General features: G+C 44.8%; 1 protein-coding gene across 1 annotated transcript in view; it reads left to right on the top strand.

The window, feature by feature from the left end:
• The first annotated feature begins 3,584 nt into the window (after positions 1 to 3,584).
• Nmnat2 (nicotinamide nucleotide adenylyltransferase 2) overlaps positions 3,585 to 18,373 on the top strand; it is a 160,156-nt gene continuing 145,367 nt past the window's right edge. Inside the window, exon 1 of the mRNA XM_055624471.1 lies at positions 3,585 to 3,782. Within this exon, the coding sequence (XP_055480446.1) occupies positions 3,698 to 3,782 (85 nt within the window). The 5' untranslated portion in view covers positions 3,585 to 3,697. The remainder of the gene's footprint in view (positions 3,783 to 18,373) is intronic.

Genomic DNA, 18,373 nt, shown 5'->3' with positions numbered 1-18,373 from the left:
CAGAGCCAGTAAGATGACTTGGTAGATAAGGGCGTTTAACACAGGCCTGATGATCTGAGTTCCGTCTCCAGAACCGACATAATATGAGAGAACTCATCCCCACAGGCTGTCCTTTGATTTTTACAGGCAAGCCTTGCCTCTCCCCAATAAATAAATGTAAACTATTCACTGTTTTATAAAAGGTACTTTAAAAGGAGACACTTTAGTTTAAGTTTAGATTTTTTTTTTTACTAAAAATTCCAAACAATTTTATTCCACTTTCTAAAGTACCCACGGAATGTGACCAACTGACAAAAATCTAAGGTTAGAATTTTAACTGCTGCTTAAGGCATAGCCTATATGGCTGAAAATGTGCTTATTGAACTATATTAAAACTTGCTTTCTGATGGGCTAGGGAGTTGGCTCGGCAGTTAAAAGCATTGAATGCTCTTGCGGAAGCCTCAGGTTGTATTCTCAGCACCCACACAGTGGCTCACAGCAGACTGTAACACTTGTTCCAGAGGATCTGATACCCTCTTCTGATCTTCACAGGACCAGGTACACAAATGATGAATGGATATACATGCAAGGCAAAACATTCACACAATAAAAGTAAACAAAGATTAAAAAAAAAAAAAAAAAAAAAAAAAAAAAAACACCTTTAATCCCAGCACTGGGAGGCAGAATTCTGGGATTAGAATGTGAAAAGGTGGAGGCTGGAAATAAGGATGCAGCTCAGTTGGTAGGGTTCCCATGCCACACGTATGAAATCCTGGGTTTGAGCCCCAGCATGACATGGCAGTCAGATCTCTGTGAGTTCAACAGGACAGTCTACAGAGTGAGCTCCAGGACAGTCAGGGCTACACGGTTAGGGCAAAACCTTGTCTCAAAAAACAAAGAGAAACAAAACAAAACAAAACAAAAAGTGAATGTGGCCACTGTTGCCACCCTTATTGGTTTGTTGTGCTCTGGGCTAATTCTGAGGGCCTCCTGTCTTTTCTTTATATCTTCTTCTCCCTAGGTGACCTCATTCAGTCCCACGGCTTTAAATATAATCTATACTAACGACTCCAAAATATATGTCTCCTGCCAAACCGATCTCTCCAAATGTGAGCCTGCCCATGTCACTTTCGATCCTCAGAATCACTGCTAGGCTTCCCATCGCTCTCTCTGAAGTAATCGGAGCCCCACTGAGGGCTCCGTAAGGCTCTACACACCCTGCCCTACTTTGCTGATGATCCCTCAGCTCTTCCCACACTTTCTTTTTCAGCCACACTGCTATTGTTTGTTGAGCAACCCTAAATATTATTGCTCCCCAGACCCTTTCTATTTCCCGTTCTGCTCTGTGTGTCCTTCCCCAAATGTTCACCGCAACATGACCCTCTGTGCTCAAATACTATCTCACCAAAGAGCCAGTCTATCCCTGACCCCCGTGAGAGAGGACTCTTTCCTTTTCTGTTTGCTCTATGTTTCTCTATGGTCTGTTTACTGACGATTCTATTCATTTTTTCATGGTCTGTTGTTTTTGCCTAGAATGTGAGCTGAATTATAGCAGGAATCTGATCTTGTTCACAACCCCTAAATCAGTGCTTGGTATGTGGCAGGCGTTCAATAAATATTTATTGCTTAACTATAATTACGTTAATTGCCCAGCTTCTAAACTCTCTTGCTCTTTCTACCCCACTAATCTTATGTTAGGAAGATACAAACTTCTTTATGAATTACACTGGTTCTTAAGACTCCTATATTGAAACTTTGGGGCCAGTGATATGGCCTATCAGACAAAGGCACGAGTCACCAAGGCTGAAGACCTGAGTTCCATCCCAGAGACCCACACTGAGGGAGGAGAGGAATGACTGCTTCAGATTGTCCTCTGAGCTCTCTAGTAGTACTGTAATATTCGTGTGTGTGGGTGTGTGTATACTCATGTGCACACATCGAAGCAATAAACATTTTAATAAAGTAGACATTTTCTCCATAGTAGAGATTGATTTACTTAATTAAGAAACATTCACTGCACACTTGCCACAAACTCTTAGATAAGAAATAACGAGCAGAGCTAGTGAGATGGCTGACCAGGCAAAGGTACTCAATACCAAGGCTGATGGCCTGGGTTCAATCCCAGGAACCCACAATGATGGAGAAGAGAACTGACTCTTGCAATGAACTGTTAGTGACTTGAAGAGCTAGCTGGAAAGTAATACTTGTGCTTCTGAATCACTAAGCTAATCATTGGTTCTGGGTTGCATCCAAACAGAACACTTGACCATTCTTTAAACTTCTCTCTCTGCCTATTCATTTCTTAAGTTTTAGCCCACTCACTTGCTTAACTCAAATTGTAGGGCATTTTCCTGCACTTCTCTGTATCCCATCCATCTGTAAAGACTATAAGCTACAAAATCCACTCTACCTATCCTGCCACTACCTGGTCTCCTCCCTGCCAGCTCTCTAACCCCTGTAAGGCCCAGGACAGTACCACTTGTCTAAGGCTGCCAGCTTTCTCTTACATTCTCATCACCCCATTTACCGTTTTCTCCCAACAGCCAGAGACTTCATAAGAATGTAAATTACACAGTGCTCTCTTGATTGAAGATTTCAGTGGCCTCCTTTTGTTTTACCACTATAAATTAGTGACTCAGAAAAACTTCTGGCCCATTACCTTAGCCTGGTGTGATGAAAGACAGTCACTTCTGGTTCCATGGGCCTGCTTTTATGATCACAGCACAGAAAGCCCCACCCTGTCCCCAAATACCTATACTGGCAAGTAATCATATAAATGAGCCCACCTTAAATGGCATTTAAGCCAGAGAGGCTTTCTCAGACCACCTCTTTGTCCAATCTGCTCTATCAGAGAGTGAGTTAATGTTTTGTTTATGCTTTGAGGTATCAGTGGAGTTCATAACAGCATCCGGAGCTTGCACTCCAGAAATAAAGATGGAATGATAACTGTCTCAACCTAGATAGCTGACGTAGGAACTGCCTAATATCTAGCCTTACTAATTTCCTCATTCAGTTCGCTCAAATCCATAATTGTTTGAACCCACACAAAGGACCAACGTTAACAGGAGGACTCTCACCCTCATTGTTTCTTAGTAACCTCAGGTCAAGATTTGGATTCCATTCAATAGTTTAGAATCACTAAATAAGGGAGGGAGAAAGTCTGAAATGAAGATTATTGGAAAGAAAAACTATCATTTGTCACTTAAAATATTGAGGCCCATGAGAAAAGAAAATTCACAAAATCAAGCATTTTTGGAGTTGTATATGTTAGAGACTGTAGGCGGGAGGGAAAAAGTGAAATAGGAAAACCGAATCTGAAGGAGAGAGAACATAGCCAGCATACCATGCTGTATGAATTCAAGGCTCTGGGGTTTGGGTACCACTTTTTGCCCTGTAGAAAAACCAAGATGCAGGAAAGTGGAATGGGGAGGATAGAAATGATAGGGCCTGGCACCAGGACCAGTGACGCGAAAGAAGCTACAGAGGAAGTAGGACTGAACAGAGCCGAGGAGAAGAGAGCAATACAAAAGCAGCCTCGGATCTCGCCGGAGTTGCAAGCGTTAAAGGGAGGCGGGGAATGACGCGGTTTGCGTCTAGAGCGGCTCCTTGGAGTCCACAGCATCCACCGCCGGAGCCTCGCCTTCCTTTCTCCGTCTGCAGACAAATCGAGACACAAAAAGAGGCAACCCCGGGCCAGTGCAAGGGACCTATTCCCATCATGACCGAGACCACAAAGACCCACGTTATCCTGCTGGCCTGCGGCAGCTTCAATCCCATCACTAAAGGGCATATTCAGATGTTCGGTGAGTCCTCCCGCCCACCCCGGAGGCTGTTTCCGCTGCTTTACTCTCGCCAATACCAGGGTTTTCCAGGGAGATCGGGCAGGAAGGCGTGCGCCCCTCCGGAGGGGTGCGCCGGCTGGTCTGGCTAGTGCCAGGTCAGTCGGTCCCTGCGATCCCCGCTAGCGCGAGCCGACGCACACTACGTTTTTGCTTTTTTTTTTTTTTTTTCCAGGCTCCTCTAGCCTGGGGCCAGATCGCCTCGCCGAGGGCCAGGGGTGGGGGAGGTGCGGGGCTGGGGGTGTCCTCTGGGGCCGGGTTGGGGCTCCAGGTTAGAGCCTTGGAGTGCGGTGGTGCGGAGATCTGATTACTTGGCGGGCGAGGGTGGGGATGGGGCAGAGGTCGGGAAGGGAGGAGAGAGGCTGGAGATAACGTGCTGTTTGTTTAGGATGGGCAGGAAGCTTGAAGGAGTTAAATATGCCTCGGAGACGCAAACACTCGCACACGACACACCACTGGCAGGGACTGGGGCTTCCTGGAGGCACAAGGGACAAATGTTTGGGGATGGTAGCCGTGGTGACCCCGAGCGCGGTGGATGCTGACTGATGGAAAGGGAGGGGTGCCACCGGCCGGCCGAGGTTTGCCTCCCTCGGCCTGGGAAGGGGAGGGGGCGGGGCGGCTGCTGCGGGAGGTGGTCCATGAGCCGGCGAGATGGATCCGGGCCCAAGTTGGCCAAGGTTCTTCCCAGGGCGGCGACGGCAGCCGGCAGCCTTGCGGTGTTGGGGGTCGAGGGTTGGTGTGCGGATGTGCGGGAGAGCTCGCGTGTGGGGTAGGGACGCGTGTTCGCGAGTTTGTCTTTTGAGGTTTGGGGCGCCCAGCGAGAGGCTCTGAGCCCCGGCGTCTGGGTGCGTGTGTAAGGTCCGACAGAGAGACAGGCGAGGGGTGGCCGTCCACGCAGGCTGGAAATCTCGCCGCCAGTGCGGAATCCGCGCGGCGGGGAGGCTGCTCCCGCAGCACCCAAAGGCGCAGGTCGCGTGCGCGTCTGGACCCCCGAGGGAGGGACGCGGAGGTCACTCGAAAAGCAGGAATCGAGAAGTTAGAAGTCGGGGGCGTTTTCGTTTTTTTTTTTTTTCATTTGTAGTTTTTCTTTTCCTGGGAGTCGGGGAAAGGAGCTGGGGAGCCATCCCGGGGCGACGGGAGAGGCACGGGGTGAGAGGCTGGGCTCCGGCCCTGCGGTGAGGCGCTCTCCGCGGGCGGCGGTGCTGAAACGCAACGCGCTGCCACCGGCTGCGGGCACACGTGTTAGCCCAGGGCTGGAGGACCGCCAGAGCTTCCCTGGGCTGGTTAATGAAAGCCACAGCACATCCGGAACGACCACCCCAAACGCTCAAGCTAAAAAGACTCGCCTCTGACTCCAAAAGGTGAATCTGAATTGGGCCTGACGATTAAAAAAAAAAAAAAAAAAACAACTCATGACAAGGTTATAAAACTACCCTGCGCGCAGGGCATATCCGGTCGTCGCCTTAAGAGAATGGGAGGAGGGCGCCCGAGAAGTAGCCGTCCCTTCCGCTTTATTCTGTAAGCTTCGGAAAGTGTTCACTCAGAGGCGACGCCAGCTTGCCTGTTCAACAGCGGGCTTTGTTCCAGCTTCGAGGTAGACCAGCAGCAGGCCGGCCACCGCCTCAGTGGTCTGAAGTAGCAGCGACCCAGGCATCCACCACTTTTCACTTTCTTGTAAGACCAGGGTCTTTTTTTCCCTGTACGCCTCTGTCGAGATTGTTTCCCTCTCCTTTGGCCGGGCGGGATCGAGCTTCCTTGGGAACTCTTCAGCTCTAGGAATCTTTAGTGGGCCGGTGGGCGCTCCTCCTTTCCTTCTGGGACCAAGGATGTGGAAAAACCCTGCTTGCTGTAAGTGGGTCCGATTTTGATGGAGAGCAAGGGCACGGCCTTGCAGCCGGAGAGTTTGGTAGCAGTGATGAAGGTGGTTCCTTCCAGTTCTCCAGGAGCTTCGGGGATAGAATGTGAGGGCAGGCACAGGTCGTAGCAGAAGGTTTTACATCTAGAAAAAGTGAAAAGGGACTGTTGACCCAGTGGCCATTATTCACTCCCCATTGGCAATGAGTGCCAGTCGAGACTATATGTCAAGAAAGCCCTTTGAGTGTCCATTAAGCGTAACCTAAAGAGGAACACAGGAAAAAGATGTGATGTGATCCACGGGCTGAGGAAGCTACCTACTTAATGGAGGCTTTTTTTAAAGTACGTGAATACGTGAAAAGGAAGCAAGAAGAGGAAGACAGAACTGGATATTAAACTATATGTTGCGGAATCTTGTGTTGTTATCTTTGCGTTTCTGATACAGTTTGCAATTTGTTTCTATGACATCTATTTTTTATTATTTGTGTGTGTGTGTGTGTGTGTGTGTGCTACAGCTTTTCATATGGAGGTCAGAGGACAACTTGTGAGAATTTCTGTCCTACTGTGTATGTGCTGGTACTGAACTCCAATTGTCAGTTTTCATGGCAAGCACTTTTGTCTTCAGAGCCATTTTAGCAATCCCGAAAAAAAATTTTTTTGTTTGTTTTCTTGTTTAATTACTTTCAGAGAGCCTGTCTCAGTTTTATTACCCTAGATGGCCTAGAACCTACTATGTGAACCTGGCCAGTCCTGAACTCACAGAGATCTACCTGCCTCTGCCTTGTGAGTGTTGGGATAATAGGCTTAAATTGACCTATGTTTCTTTCCTTCCTTCCTTTTCTTCCTTCCTTCCTTCCTTCCTTCCTGCCTGCCTGCCTGGGTTTCTCTGTGTATAGCTTTGTCTGTTCTGGAACTCACTCTGTAGATCAGGCTGGCCTCCAGCTCACAGAGAGCCACAGGCCTCTGCCTCCTCAGTGCTGGGGTTACCGGTGTGCACCACCATGCTTGGCTTCATTTTATATTTGTTGGTAATGGCTCTCATTCTTAGTCCAAACTGGTCCTAAAGTCATGGTAATTCTCCTGCCTTAACCTTTGCAAGCACTAGAACAGGCATGAGGTGCCGTGCTTGGCTTTATGAGTTATTTTTGTATGACAGTTTCTGGTTAAAAGCTTTTCATGCATGTTTTGAATTTGTTCATGTTAATAATCTTACAAGACAAATATCACCATCTCTTTTGTGAGTGGAAAACTGGTTTCCAGAGACTGAACAGGTAACGAAGTGATTTGATTTGAGGCAGGGTCTCAAATACCCTAGGCTGATCTCAGTATGGCTGTGCTGCCAAGGGTGACCTTGAACTTCTGACCCTCCTGCTTCTGCCTCCTGAATGATGGGATTACATGAGTACACTAGTACTCCTTTGACTGAGTTGCCTTGAACCCCACATTTCAGGTCCCTCTCACAGACACCGCTGCACTGCCAGGGGTGCATGGGCCAGGAAGAAGTGCCCAGTGAATTTGGTTGGGTGGTCTTGTGAACCCTATTTCCTTTAAACTTATCAAAGTTAGGATGAAATTGACTATCAGCTTACCGAATTCTCTGTGAGTTTTCCTTAAGAGCTCTTTCTCATTGCAAAAGAGACAACGTATCCACTCACCATATTTTTTTAAATGACTTGAAGATTTTCTCCCCAAGAACACACAAGTACTTAACATAATTGTATTATCAATTTCCTTCAGGGGTGTGAAATTTAGTGGTACATGCTTATAGCCAGAGTTCTAGATGCAGAAGCTGGGAGTCAGGAATTCAAGGGCAGCCTGTGCTACAGGAGACCATATCTCGAAAACCTTCACTTCCTTTGTAGAGCAAACACTTGTATTTTCAAAATTGAGTGGCTTATTAGAGAGAAAGAGAGAGAATATAAACAAATAAACAAACCAAATAAACATCAAGCACTAAAGAATTCACTCTTTTTTTTTCTAAATGTGTGTGTATTGTTCATGTGTGTGCAGGAGCGCACATGTGTACAGGGAGGGGCACGTGTGTGAACGGGACGGCTTTAGGTGTCATCCTCGGGAGCCACTCACCCCTTTTAAGACAGGGCCTCTCCCTTACAGTCCCAGAGATAGGCTTTTTTCCACCTCCACAGTGCCAGCGACACAAGCTTTTTTTTTTTTTTTTTTTTTTAATTGGGTTATGGGGTTTGAAGTCAGGTCCTTGCAAAGAAAGGACTTTACTGATGAAGCCATTCTCCAAGCTTCATTCTTCATGTCTATAAATTACACCTAGTATAATTTTGCGTATTTTAAAATATTTTAGAATGAATCTTTCTTTTACGCTGAAAGGGGAGTTGAAATTATGTAGGCTACAGAAACATAGGAAAACATAGTATTTGTGACTAAGATAATTGATAGTTTCTCATTTACAGGGATGTTCTCAGGGATGAATAAAGAGCTTTTAGCAAAGTAAGTTCGTGAACTAATGATGCCACTTTTCATGGGTTGACCTCACTCCATAAGAAGGCAACAGGAAAGCTGGGCATTGGTGGCACACACCTTTGAACCCAGCACTCAGTAGGCAGAGGCAGGTGGATCTCTGTGAGCCCGGTCTACACGGTGAGTTCCAGGAGAGCCAAGGCCACACAGAAACACAGAAACTCTGTTTCGAAAAGAAGGCCATGTGAAGCTTGTAAGCCCTTTATGTAAATTTTTAGTTTTTATAACTTCAAAGAAAATTATACTGAAATACCATTTCTAGCATAGTCATGTTAATCTCTACTTAAAATCATCTAAAATTAGTAATAACAAAGCAAGGTATGGTGGTGCACACCTGTGATCCCAGCACTCAGGGAGGCAGAGGCAGGTGGATCTCTGTGAGCTGAAGGCCAGCCTGCTCTACAAAGTGAGTCCAGGACAGCCAAGGCTACACAGAGAAACCCTGTCTCAATAATAATAATAAATATTTATATTGATTTTTTTTGTAAGTCTACCATTGAGTAATCAAACAGCAAGTTTGAGTAGAAAACTAAAAAGGCTGATTGATTAGTTCGGGCATAAAAGATAGAAGAATGGGATGATTTGATCAGCAGAAATATATTCTGCTTTTGGATGACTGTAAAATAGCTAGATTTTTGAGTGTTGCTATTCCAATGCTTTCATTTTGAGCAACTGGATCATTTGAAAAGAGTACTGTCTGGTTCTGTTCTCTGTGTGTGCAGATGTCATGCAGCCTCTGTTGTTACAGCTGGAAATGAACTTGAGGTTCACTGACAGGCAACTGTCCAAAAGTAAGAAAGCATTCAAGTGGCTAGCCTTGTCTCCATAGAGAGTTCTGGGTCAGCCAGAGCTACACAACAAAAACCTTATGCGGAAGCATTTAATGTGCTTGAAATACTTATTAAACAGTCACTAAATCAATGCAGTGCTCCATTTGCTTGCTATTCTATGAGACAGAATGGGTTTGGGGTAAGATAAGGGGGTGGGGACAAAAATGGGAGAGGCCGAGTCAAGCTTCCACTATGTAGCATAGGTTATGTTACAGCTTGCTATGTAGCTCAGGTTAGCCTTGAACTTACTGTCCTCCTGCCTTAGCATTCCAAGTGCTGGAATTAACAGCTGTGCGTCATCAAGCCTGGCTGAGCTGGAACTTCGTATCACCCCCTTTACAGATAGCACAGCAGAAGGACAAGTGTGTCATTTGACCAAGGGCGTAAGTGAAAAACCAGGAAGGAACCAGTTTTCAGATATCCAGACCTGAGTCCACGATACTTTTTCATCCCCATCTTTATGACTGTAAGGATGATCTCGAGGAGGTCTAGTGGTGACAAAAGAGGGAGCCGTCGATACTTGGCTGGCAGCAGAGGATGAGGAGAATCTTCCATCTGTTCCTCTGTGTTAACAGGCCACAAAATATCTTCAATAGAGGGATCTTCTGCTTGTTTTTTAGTACTCCGTTGGTACTTCCCTAATTCCAATGTTAACGTTTCTGCCACCTCCCCCAACATTCTCTACCCTTCCCACTCTTTCCTTCAACTGATATCTTCCTTCCTTTAGATTTTCGCGTCAACAGTACTTTCTCGAGAGAACCCCTGCTGACTCCCAAATAAGTTGTGGCTTCCCTGACATTTGCTTCATACCTTCTGATGCTATTTCAGTGATATAACTCTCGTTTCACATCAAACTCCCATTTCATCTCAAACTCCATGAAACAATTGAATTTCTGTAAGCGGAGAAACTGTGTTCTCATCACTGACTAGTTCCTAATATGTAGCAGAGAGCAGGTGTCCCACCACAGTTGATGACTAAATAGAAGATGACAGTATAAAATCTTGTGCCACACAGAGGAACTGAACACATTCATGGACCGAGTCCATGAAACAGAGTCATCAGAGAGCAGACTCAGGAAAAGTTCAAGATGCCCCCATGGAAAAGGGTACAGAGAGGAGAGATGCCAGAGGGTAGGTGAGGTCTAGTCAGCTGTGAAAGCTTGTGACTCACGTTAAAGCATTCAGACTTTAACCCAATGGCAGTGAAGAGACACTGTATTGCTCTTAAGCAAAGCATCTTTAAAAGTGATAATTAGCTGAATTTTAAGAGTTTATTGTTTTTCATTCATCTGTATGTGTGTGCCCAGGAGGCTAGAAGAGAGCTGCCTGATATGGGTGCTGGGAACCGAACTCAGGTCTTCTGGAAGAGCAACAGGCACTCTGAACCTCTGAGTCCTGGTCTCTCCATCCCTGGGAATCGAGTGTTGAGCGTAGGTGGCTGGTGAAGGGGAAGGATGTAGTGGTTTTTTAGGCACATGTTCCAGCAATACAGAATCAAGACGGAAGATGGGCATCTGGCCTGGCCACTAGGGAAGGACAATGAGTGAACTTGAGAGTCGACGAGGAGGAAAAAAGAAGTTCACACTTTGCTGGTCGGTCCGTCCCTGTCCGGGACCAGATAAGAGAAAACACCAGAGGAGAAGCAGGTTTTTAGCTGGTGGACAAATATGAGTGGGTTTTACTCCAAATTTTAGGAAATGTATATTCTTACCAAGCACTAAAACAGGAAATAGCTAAGTTCAAAGTCGCTCTGTAACCTGCCATATCTGATTGCTGTAATGAAAGCTCCCGGGAGGCTCCAGACACATTCTTCAAAGTTCTTCACTCACAAACAATGCTGAAGTTCATCAGCATTATGGAAATTAAAAAGATCAAAAGCTTTTTTTTTTTTGTATGAAATTGGAAGATAATCAAGATCTTAAATTGATTGCTTTTTTAATGTGGATGCTGTGAAATCGGAGCAGCCGATATAATGTAGTTCACAAAATTCTCCCAAACCTGCCCATCCCTGAGCTGGTGGCTGCAGTAATGGCAGCAAGCAGCGCCAGGGAATCCCACGAAACACTGCTGAGCTGACGGTCTACTGAAGGGTCTACGTGGGGCTCTCGTGGTTGCTCCGAGGGCAGGCGCTGTGTGTGTCATGACACAGGAAAACAGGGCTGGTAAAAACAGGTAACTTGATAGGTGTTTCCTTGCCAAATGTATAGCTGCCTCCATGTGAACAGGAACTGACTCTAAGGCAAATCTCCCATCCAGAATTCACCCCACGCCAAAGACAGTCTAGAACAAGGCCTCTGAAGATCTTCTCTCTGCATCCATTTTTTTCACCTAAGACTTTTTCTCTTTTTAACCCAACCCCAGTTATAAAATAGGTGTACAAACCAAACATTTACTGATAATAAATCATAGAAAAAATTATTCTAAAACAGCTCTTTGGTATACATGTACTGTTGTTACATTACGGATGAAGGCAAATTTGCATACTAATGAGATGGATGTGTTTGTTTTTACATAGAGAATTAAGCCTTGAGGGTGGGGATGTCTTTCACTTGGTACAGAGTCTGTCGGTCATTCGTGGGCCCTGGGTTTGATCTCCAGCGCCAAATAACTCTAGTTCAGGGGTGCATTAAGGAATCGTATGGGGGAGCATTAGAAGTTCAAGGTCATCCTCAGATGCAAAATGAGTTACATGAGAAAAGCTGTTTTAAAAAACTCAAAACAAAACAAAGACAAGGAATTAAATCCTGACTGAACACTTGATACTATGGGATGCAGAACATCTTCGTGTTTCTAAGAGCTACTGCTGTTTTAACGTTGTGGTCATCGGTGCTGAGCGTGCTACCTCACATACACACAGAGGCGGGAGAATGTTTAGGCCATTGCAGAAACTGTTGTAAATTCAGAAAATGTCCTAATATACGATGGCTAATCTTACTTGTTAACTTTACATACCCGGAGAGAGAGAGAGAGAAAGAGAGAGAGAGAGAGAGAGAGAGAGAGAGAGAGAGAGCTTTAGCCGATCAACTGTGGCCATCAAATTAGACTATGTTTGTGTCTACGGGGCATTTTCTTGATTGCTGACTGAAACGGGAACATTCACGCGCTGTGGACTGTAACATTCCTGGGCAGGTGGGCTAGTGTATGAGAAGGCAGTAGAGCAAGCATACCTGTAAACAGGGTTTTCTCTAAGCCCTTACGTCCGTTCCTTCCTTGAGCATCTGCCCTGCCTTCCCTCCATGGCAGACTGTAACCTGTGAACTTAAATAAACTGTTTCTTCAGTTGCTTTTGGTTATGGCATTTATCGCGGTAACAAAAAGCAAACTAGAACCCCAAGACAAAAAAAATCACTTAACAATATTTTATGAAACCCAAGCTGGCAACTCATAAAAATTCTAACACAACACAATCCAGATAGATACTAATTTGGCACTTACCTGCTGAAGCATGACAGTAAGAACACATTAAAAGTCTTTGCTTTCTGCAGTTCGATCATTATGTTTCTGTGAGCAGAAAACTTTCATGTACAGCATCACAGAGTCCCGTCGTCTTAGATCGGACCTGGGTGTTTCAGGCAGCATCTATCTGTGTGGCAGGTCTCGATGGCATGCACAGTGCACACTGTCACTGTCTCCAGTGAGGTCCTCGCATACATCACGGGTGAGTGCTTCCAGAAAGACCTCAGACTCACTATGGGATTGCTTTTGAATTAATCTTTGGTCATTATACATCAGAACCCCTTCACTGTGGCCAAATATTTCTCAGTTCGGCACATTCAGTCACAGGGTCCCATTTGAGGTTGTGACCCCCAGTTTAAACATCTCTGGACTGTGACCCAAAAGGTTGGTTTTTTCTTAGAGTTTTGCAATGAAGAACTATTTCTTTTTGCTTTACTTGATCACATTCTTTGTATGTAAGCCTCCCTCCCCCCTTTGTTTTTCTTAGAACTATCATAATTTCAAAAGCGAGGTGAGTGTGGTGGCTGGTAGGTGAGTGTGAAAACTGGTGGATTCTGGAAGCTCATTAACAACCATCCTAGTTGATCCTGTCGGTTCCTGTTTGAGTAGTAGACCCTGTCTCATCATCAGGAGTGCAAGCGCACCTGCATAAACATGCACACACATGCATAGATGACATACACCAGCTCACATAATTAAGAGGCTCATTTGCCTTGTAAGAAACAATTAAGAGCTGGGCGGTGGTGACACTCGGGGGGCAGAGGCAGGAGGAGCTCTGTGAGTTTAAGGCTAGCCTGGTCTACAGAGTGAGTTTCAGGACAGCCAAAACTACACACAGAGAAACCCTGTCAAAAAGAAAGAGAGAGAGAGAGAGAGAAGGAGAGAAAGAAAAGAAAGAAGGAAGGAAGGAAGCAGAGAGAAAGAAAGAGAGAAAGAAGAAAGAGAGAGAGAAAGAAAAGGAAAGAAACAATTGAGAATTGAGGGTTGCAGTGTCTACCTACAATCTCAGCACTTGGGAGTTAGAGGAAGGAGTTTTCAAGGACAGCTTAGACGCTGTCTAAACAAAACAAGTTTGATGCTTCCTGACACACATGTTGTTTAAGGAGAAAGGGATGTTCATCACTGACCATTGTGTATCACTTATATATATTGAATTCTTACACTATACATTATAACTAAGTACAGTTTTTATTGGTCAAAATTGTTTGAATTCTTTAGTATGAACTGAATTCTTATTTGGTTATGAATCAGAGAAATGTTTATACACAAATCTCTGATTTTAGACTATCTGAAATGAACAGCTGAAAATAACACAAAATAACACTCAAGTTTGAACCTGTGTTTTAAGACACTCTCTGCCATGAGAGGAAAATACAAAAGAGGATACGTGTGTGTGTGTGTGTGTGTTTATGCAGAAACATATATGCGTATATATGTGAAGTTACTTTTCTGTTACAACCAATAGCTGTAAAAGTAGCCAGTGTGTGACTGGAGCAAAGAATGAAAACCCAATTTTCAAACTGTTTCTTTTTCTTTGAATCAGATATGGTGGCAATCAGATTTGCAATCCCACAGTCCTTGGGAGGCGGAAACAGGGGGATGCTGTTTGAGGCCAGCCCTGACTACACAGTGAGTTCCAGGTCAGCCTTCGCTACAGAGTGAGAGCTTGTCTCCAAAACAAAACTCAAAAAGAAAACAAAAAACCAAAAAGCCCAAATAAAAAATTAACAAGGAACCATCCAAAGAAACAACAACTTTCTTTGGAAATATTCATTTGTTCTCTCCCCTTCTGCCTTTTTCTATCTCCTTTCCTCCCCCTCTCATTTATTCATCTTTAATTTTGCTTTGAAATAGAATCTAACTATGTAACCTTGACTGACCTAGAACACTCTGTGTAGCCCAAGCTGGCCTTGAACTTGCAGTAGTACTGCAACCTAGACCTCCTTAGTACTAGGATTATAGTTGTGTGCTACCATGCTGGGCTCAAGGGTTTTTGTTGTTGTTGTTGTTGTTTAATAAGCAAGTGTCGTGCCATGAGCTCCCTCATCAGCCCTAAGGTTCAAGTCTAATCAAGTTTAATATATAATATATTTATATCATTTGCCTTCCAGCCACCAATGTATCATCCTGTTGGTGGTAACAGCTTAATGAATATTTGCAGCACTGCAAAATATACTCTTTAGTGCAGTTCTTTTAACTTTAGAGTTTCAAATATTCCAAATATTCCAAGTTGCTGAAAAATATCCCAAATATTCAATGAGATACATTAAAAGAGAGAGAGGGAAAAAAAGAGCAGGGCGGTGGTGGCACACACCTTTAGTCCCAGTTCTTAGGAGACAGAGAGAGACTGATTTTCATGTTTGAGGCCAGCCTAGTCTTCAGAGTGAGTTCCAGGACACCAGGGCTAACAGAGAAACTCAGTCTCAAAAAACCAGAGAAAGACAGAGACAGAAAGACAAAAGACAGAGACCCTGTCTCAAAAAACAAGAGAAAAAGGGAACTACACAGAGAAACTCAGTCTCAGAAATCAGAGAGTAAAAAACCCAACAAAATCACAAAACAAAACAAAAAGCAAAAGAACTACAAAACCAAAGAGCAAAACAAAGAAATGCATTAAATATCTTTTCAATGTAAGTTTTGTTTTGTTTTACAATTCTGAACATACACAAGTTTGCTTCACTGAAGACATTTGGAATAATTCTTTTGGATTTGATGCGACAAACCCATGAAAACAGAAGTTTGTGTGTGTGTGTGTGTGTGTTTTGTTTTGTTTTTGTTTTTGTTTTTTGTTTGTTTTTTCTGTAAAGAATCATGTCCTATCTCAAAATATGTAAAAGCAGCATTAGTTCATAACAAAGGAATGTTTCCACTGCCAGAAATCTTTGAATTATAAGCATTCTCGACCATAGATCACATTTTTTTTTGATACTTTTTGACAGCTGGTCTCAGAAGTATTTTAGCTTTAAACTATGCTTCAATGCTCTGTGGTATGACCAAGGCTACCCTCTTGACATTGACTCTCTCCCTTTTGTACTTCACAATTTCTCTAAAGTCTGTGAATTCTACAGCAAAGGCAAGTGCAGTCCCCTCTACCGCCGTCACCATGATCATCCTCACTGTGATGCTCCCTTACCTGGGCTTTTAAAAACCTGCTGCCATCCAGCTACTTTTCATTAAACCTACTGCAGCGTATCCTTTAGTCTTGGACAGGGAGCCAGCCAGTGCTTTGGGGGTCTGGAGAGATGGCTCAGAGATGAACAACAGCAGCTTCTTCTCCAGACGACCTGGGTTTGATTCCCAGCGCCCATGTGGTTAGTAGCAACCATCTCTAACTCCAGTTCCAGAGGATCTGACACCCTCTTCTTCTGGCCTCCACAGGCACTACGTGCGTGCGTGCGTGCGTGCGTGTGGTGCACATGCATACATGCAGGCAAAGCCCCCGTATGCTGCCCTCTATATTGAAAACCTCCTACCCTGGCTTGAGCAAGTCCCCCTTCCCCACACAGATCATCTAAAACTGCACTTTCCATAGTCCCAGTTCTCTTAATTTCATTTTACTTGTATCTCTTTCCCCTAGCCTCCTATTATTTTTTCACAAAGCTTTGCCTTGTTTGTTCTGTTTATTTAACATCTGTCTCTCTAGAAGAGAATTGATCACCTGGAGGCCTGAGACCTACCTTGTGTTAGTTTCCACTGCCTGGACTCCTAGAACAGGGCCTTGCCAACATCTGTTGAATGAGTCAATGGATGAAATATTACTATCATCCACATGACTGTGATTCCAGAATATATGTCTGTGTACCCTAAGTGTGCCTGGTGCCCTCAGAGACCAGAAAAGGGCATCAGAGACCCTGGAACTAGATTACTGATGGCTGTGAGCCACTGTATGGGTGCTGGGAATTGAGCCTCGGTCCTGAGAGAGAGCAACAAGCTTGGCACTCCCTATCTCAAGCCTTTATTAAGCTTGTGGTTAGTAAAGGTGGATGCAGGCTTGGATTTTTCACCAAACCTACCTTCTTTAGGGTTCTTAAACACCTTTACCTCCCTTCCAAAGCCCCCTTCCACCTTAGGTGGGAGATTAGTAGGGAAAAGTCTGTAGATCTATTTTATCTACTTCCTGCTGATTTGGATCAATGGGTCTTTAGGGGATTACCAAACTCAGTTGTCAGGATACCAGCGTCCAGTCCAAGGACCAACACCAAGCAGCAACATGAAATCAATGAAGGTAATAACACTCAGTCGGGTTGCCCCGAGTTCTCTGGAACGTTTCTATCTCCGAAGTCAAGTGTGGAAGCACAAAGATCAGCGCAGAAATGTGGATCCAAAAAGCGATGTCTCACTGTGCGTGGGCCTCTATATATCTCCTTTCCTCAGAGTCCACCCGTGGATATTCTCAGCTGGCCAAAGTCATGCCCCTCGAAGGAGAGAGCTCAAAGCAAAACATCACGTGCCCTCCCACAGCCTATCTCCAGCAAAACATCATGGGCCCAGCTTGCAACAAAAACATCCATGACAAAGTTGAATCTTCAAGAAAACCAGGAACTTTCACTTCAGGTGGAGTCACAAGAACGTGCCCCAGGCACTAAGCTAGACTTTAGAAATATGGAAACTCATTACACTCTCCACTGTACCTCAGGAAGACCATCTTGTGGATGATCTCTAGAGAAAAGCAAAGAAAACACAGCAAGCCAGACAACCACTAGCCATCTCATCTCCTGATCTTGGTTTTCTCCACTGTAAAGGGTCGGCTGGCAGGTCTGGATAGAACCCTGGTCTTGACTACCAGAGAAGAATATTCTGCCAGGGATGCTCAACCTGAGCCTGTGGGCCACGTGTGGGTAAGAATAGCTACGGAAGTCAAAGTCAGGGCTTCCCAGGGGGCAGGGTGGAGACTGGCTTTTGGGGATGACAGCAGGCTGAATGTGAAGGCCCCCAACGGTGTGGCACGCTAAAGAATTTCCAGGAAGATGGCTATAAGGAAAACTGTGTGCACAGGGGAGGGAGGGAGGGAGAGAAGAGGCAGAAATCAGGCAGTGAGAGGTGCAAGGGCTTCAGGACAAAATTCAGCACCTTTATTAATTTTTTCAAATTTCATTTGTGTGTGTGTGTTGGATGCACGTGGAGGTCAGAGAATAACTTATGGAAGCTAGCTCTCTTTCTACCCTGTGGACCCCAGGGTGTTGTTTAAAAAAAAAAAAAGAAAGAAAGAAAGAAAATCTCAACTGTTCTATTTTACCAATAAGGACTCAGGAGCCAGATGCTGGGGTGAAAACCTGCTAGCTCAGAGAGGCAGAGCAAGCATCCACTTGACCTTCCTTCTCAGGTCAGGTTCGAATGGAAAAAGCCCAAAAAGCTCACTAGCTCACCTGATAGCCCAGAAGGAAAAGGCCAAAAACCCCAAGGCCAAAGGCTTGCTAGCTCAAAGCCCAAAAGGTCCAAAAAGCCAAAGAGCTAGAGAGCTAAAGCCACCTCTACTTCTACAGGCTGTCTTAAATACCCTTCAACTCAAAGTCCCCCCCCCCAACTCTTTAATCCCTGTCAGCTGGTTTCTTGCTCTGCCTTTTGACCCAGGGTTAACTTTATTAAATCATGTATATAGAAAGCTCTTGGATTAAAGGTGTGTGATAGGGCTCAACCTCACCAAACAAGAAACAGGGTTTTACAGGTCACAATTTTGGGGTTCACGATAGGATCAAGTATCTTACAACACCAGGGATCAGTCTCAAATTGTCAGTTTTGGCAGCGAGCAGAATTATTCTCAATCTAGAGCTTTAACTGAGCCCTCGAGGGGAGATGGGTAGAGGGCTGGATGACAGACTCATGGGACTGGCACCTCAGATGTGAGCATTTCTTCTACTAGCCCCTTACCCCCCAGTAAAGATACGGGACTGTGGCATTATGAAAATATTTTAATGTTATTTT

This window comes from Psammomys obesus, unplaced genomic scaffold (genome assembly GCF_907164565.1).
Source record: "Psammomys obesus unplaced genomic scaffold, mPsaObe1.curated_primary_1811, whole genome shotgun sequence".
Taxonomy (NCBI): domain Eukaryota; kingdom Metazoa; phylum Chordata; class Mammalia; order Rodentia; family Muridae; genus Psammomys; species Psammomys obesus.
The sequence above is the reverse complement of the archived record's forward strand: the minus strand, read 5'-3'. Positions and strand labels throughout refer to the sequence as shown.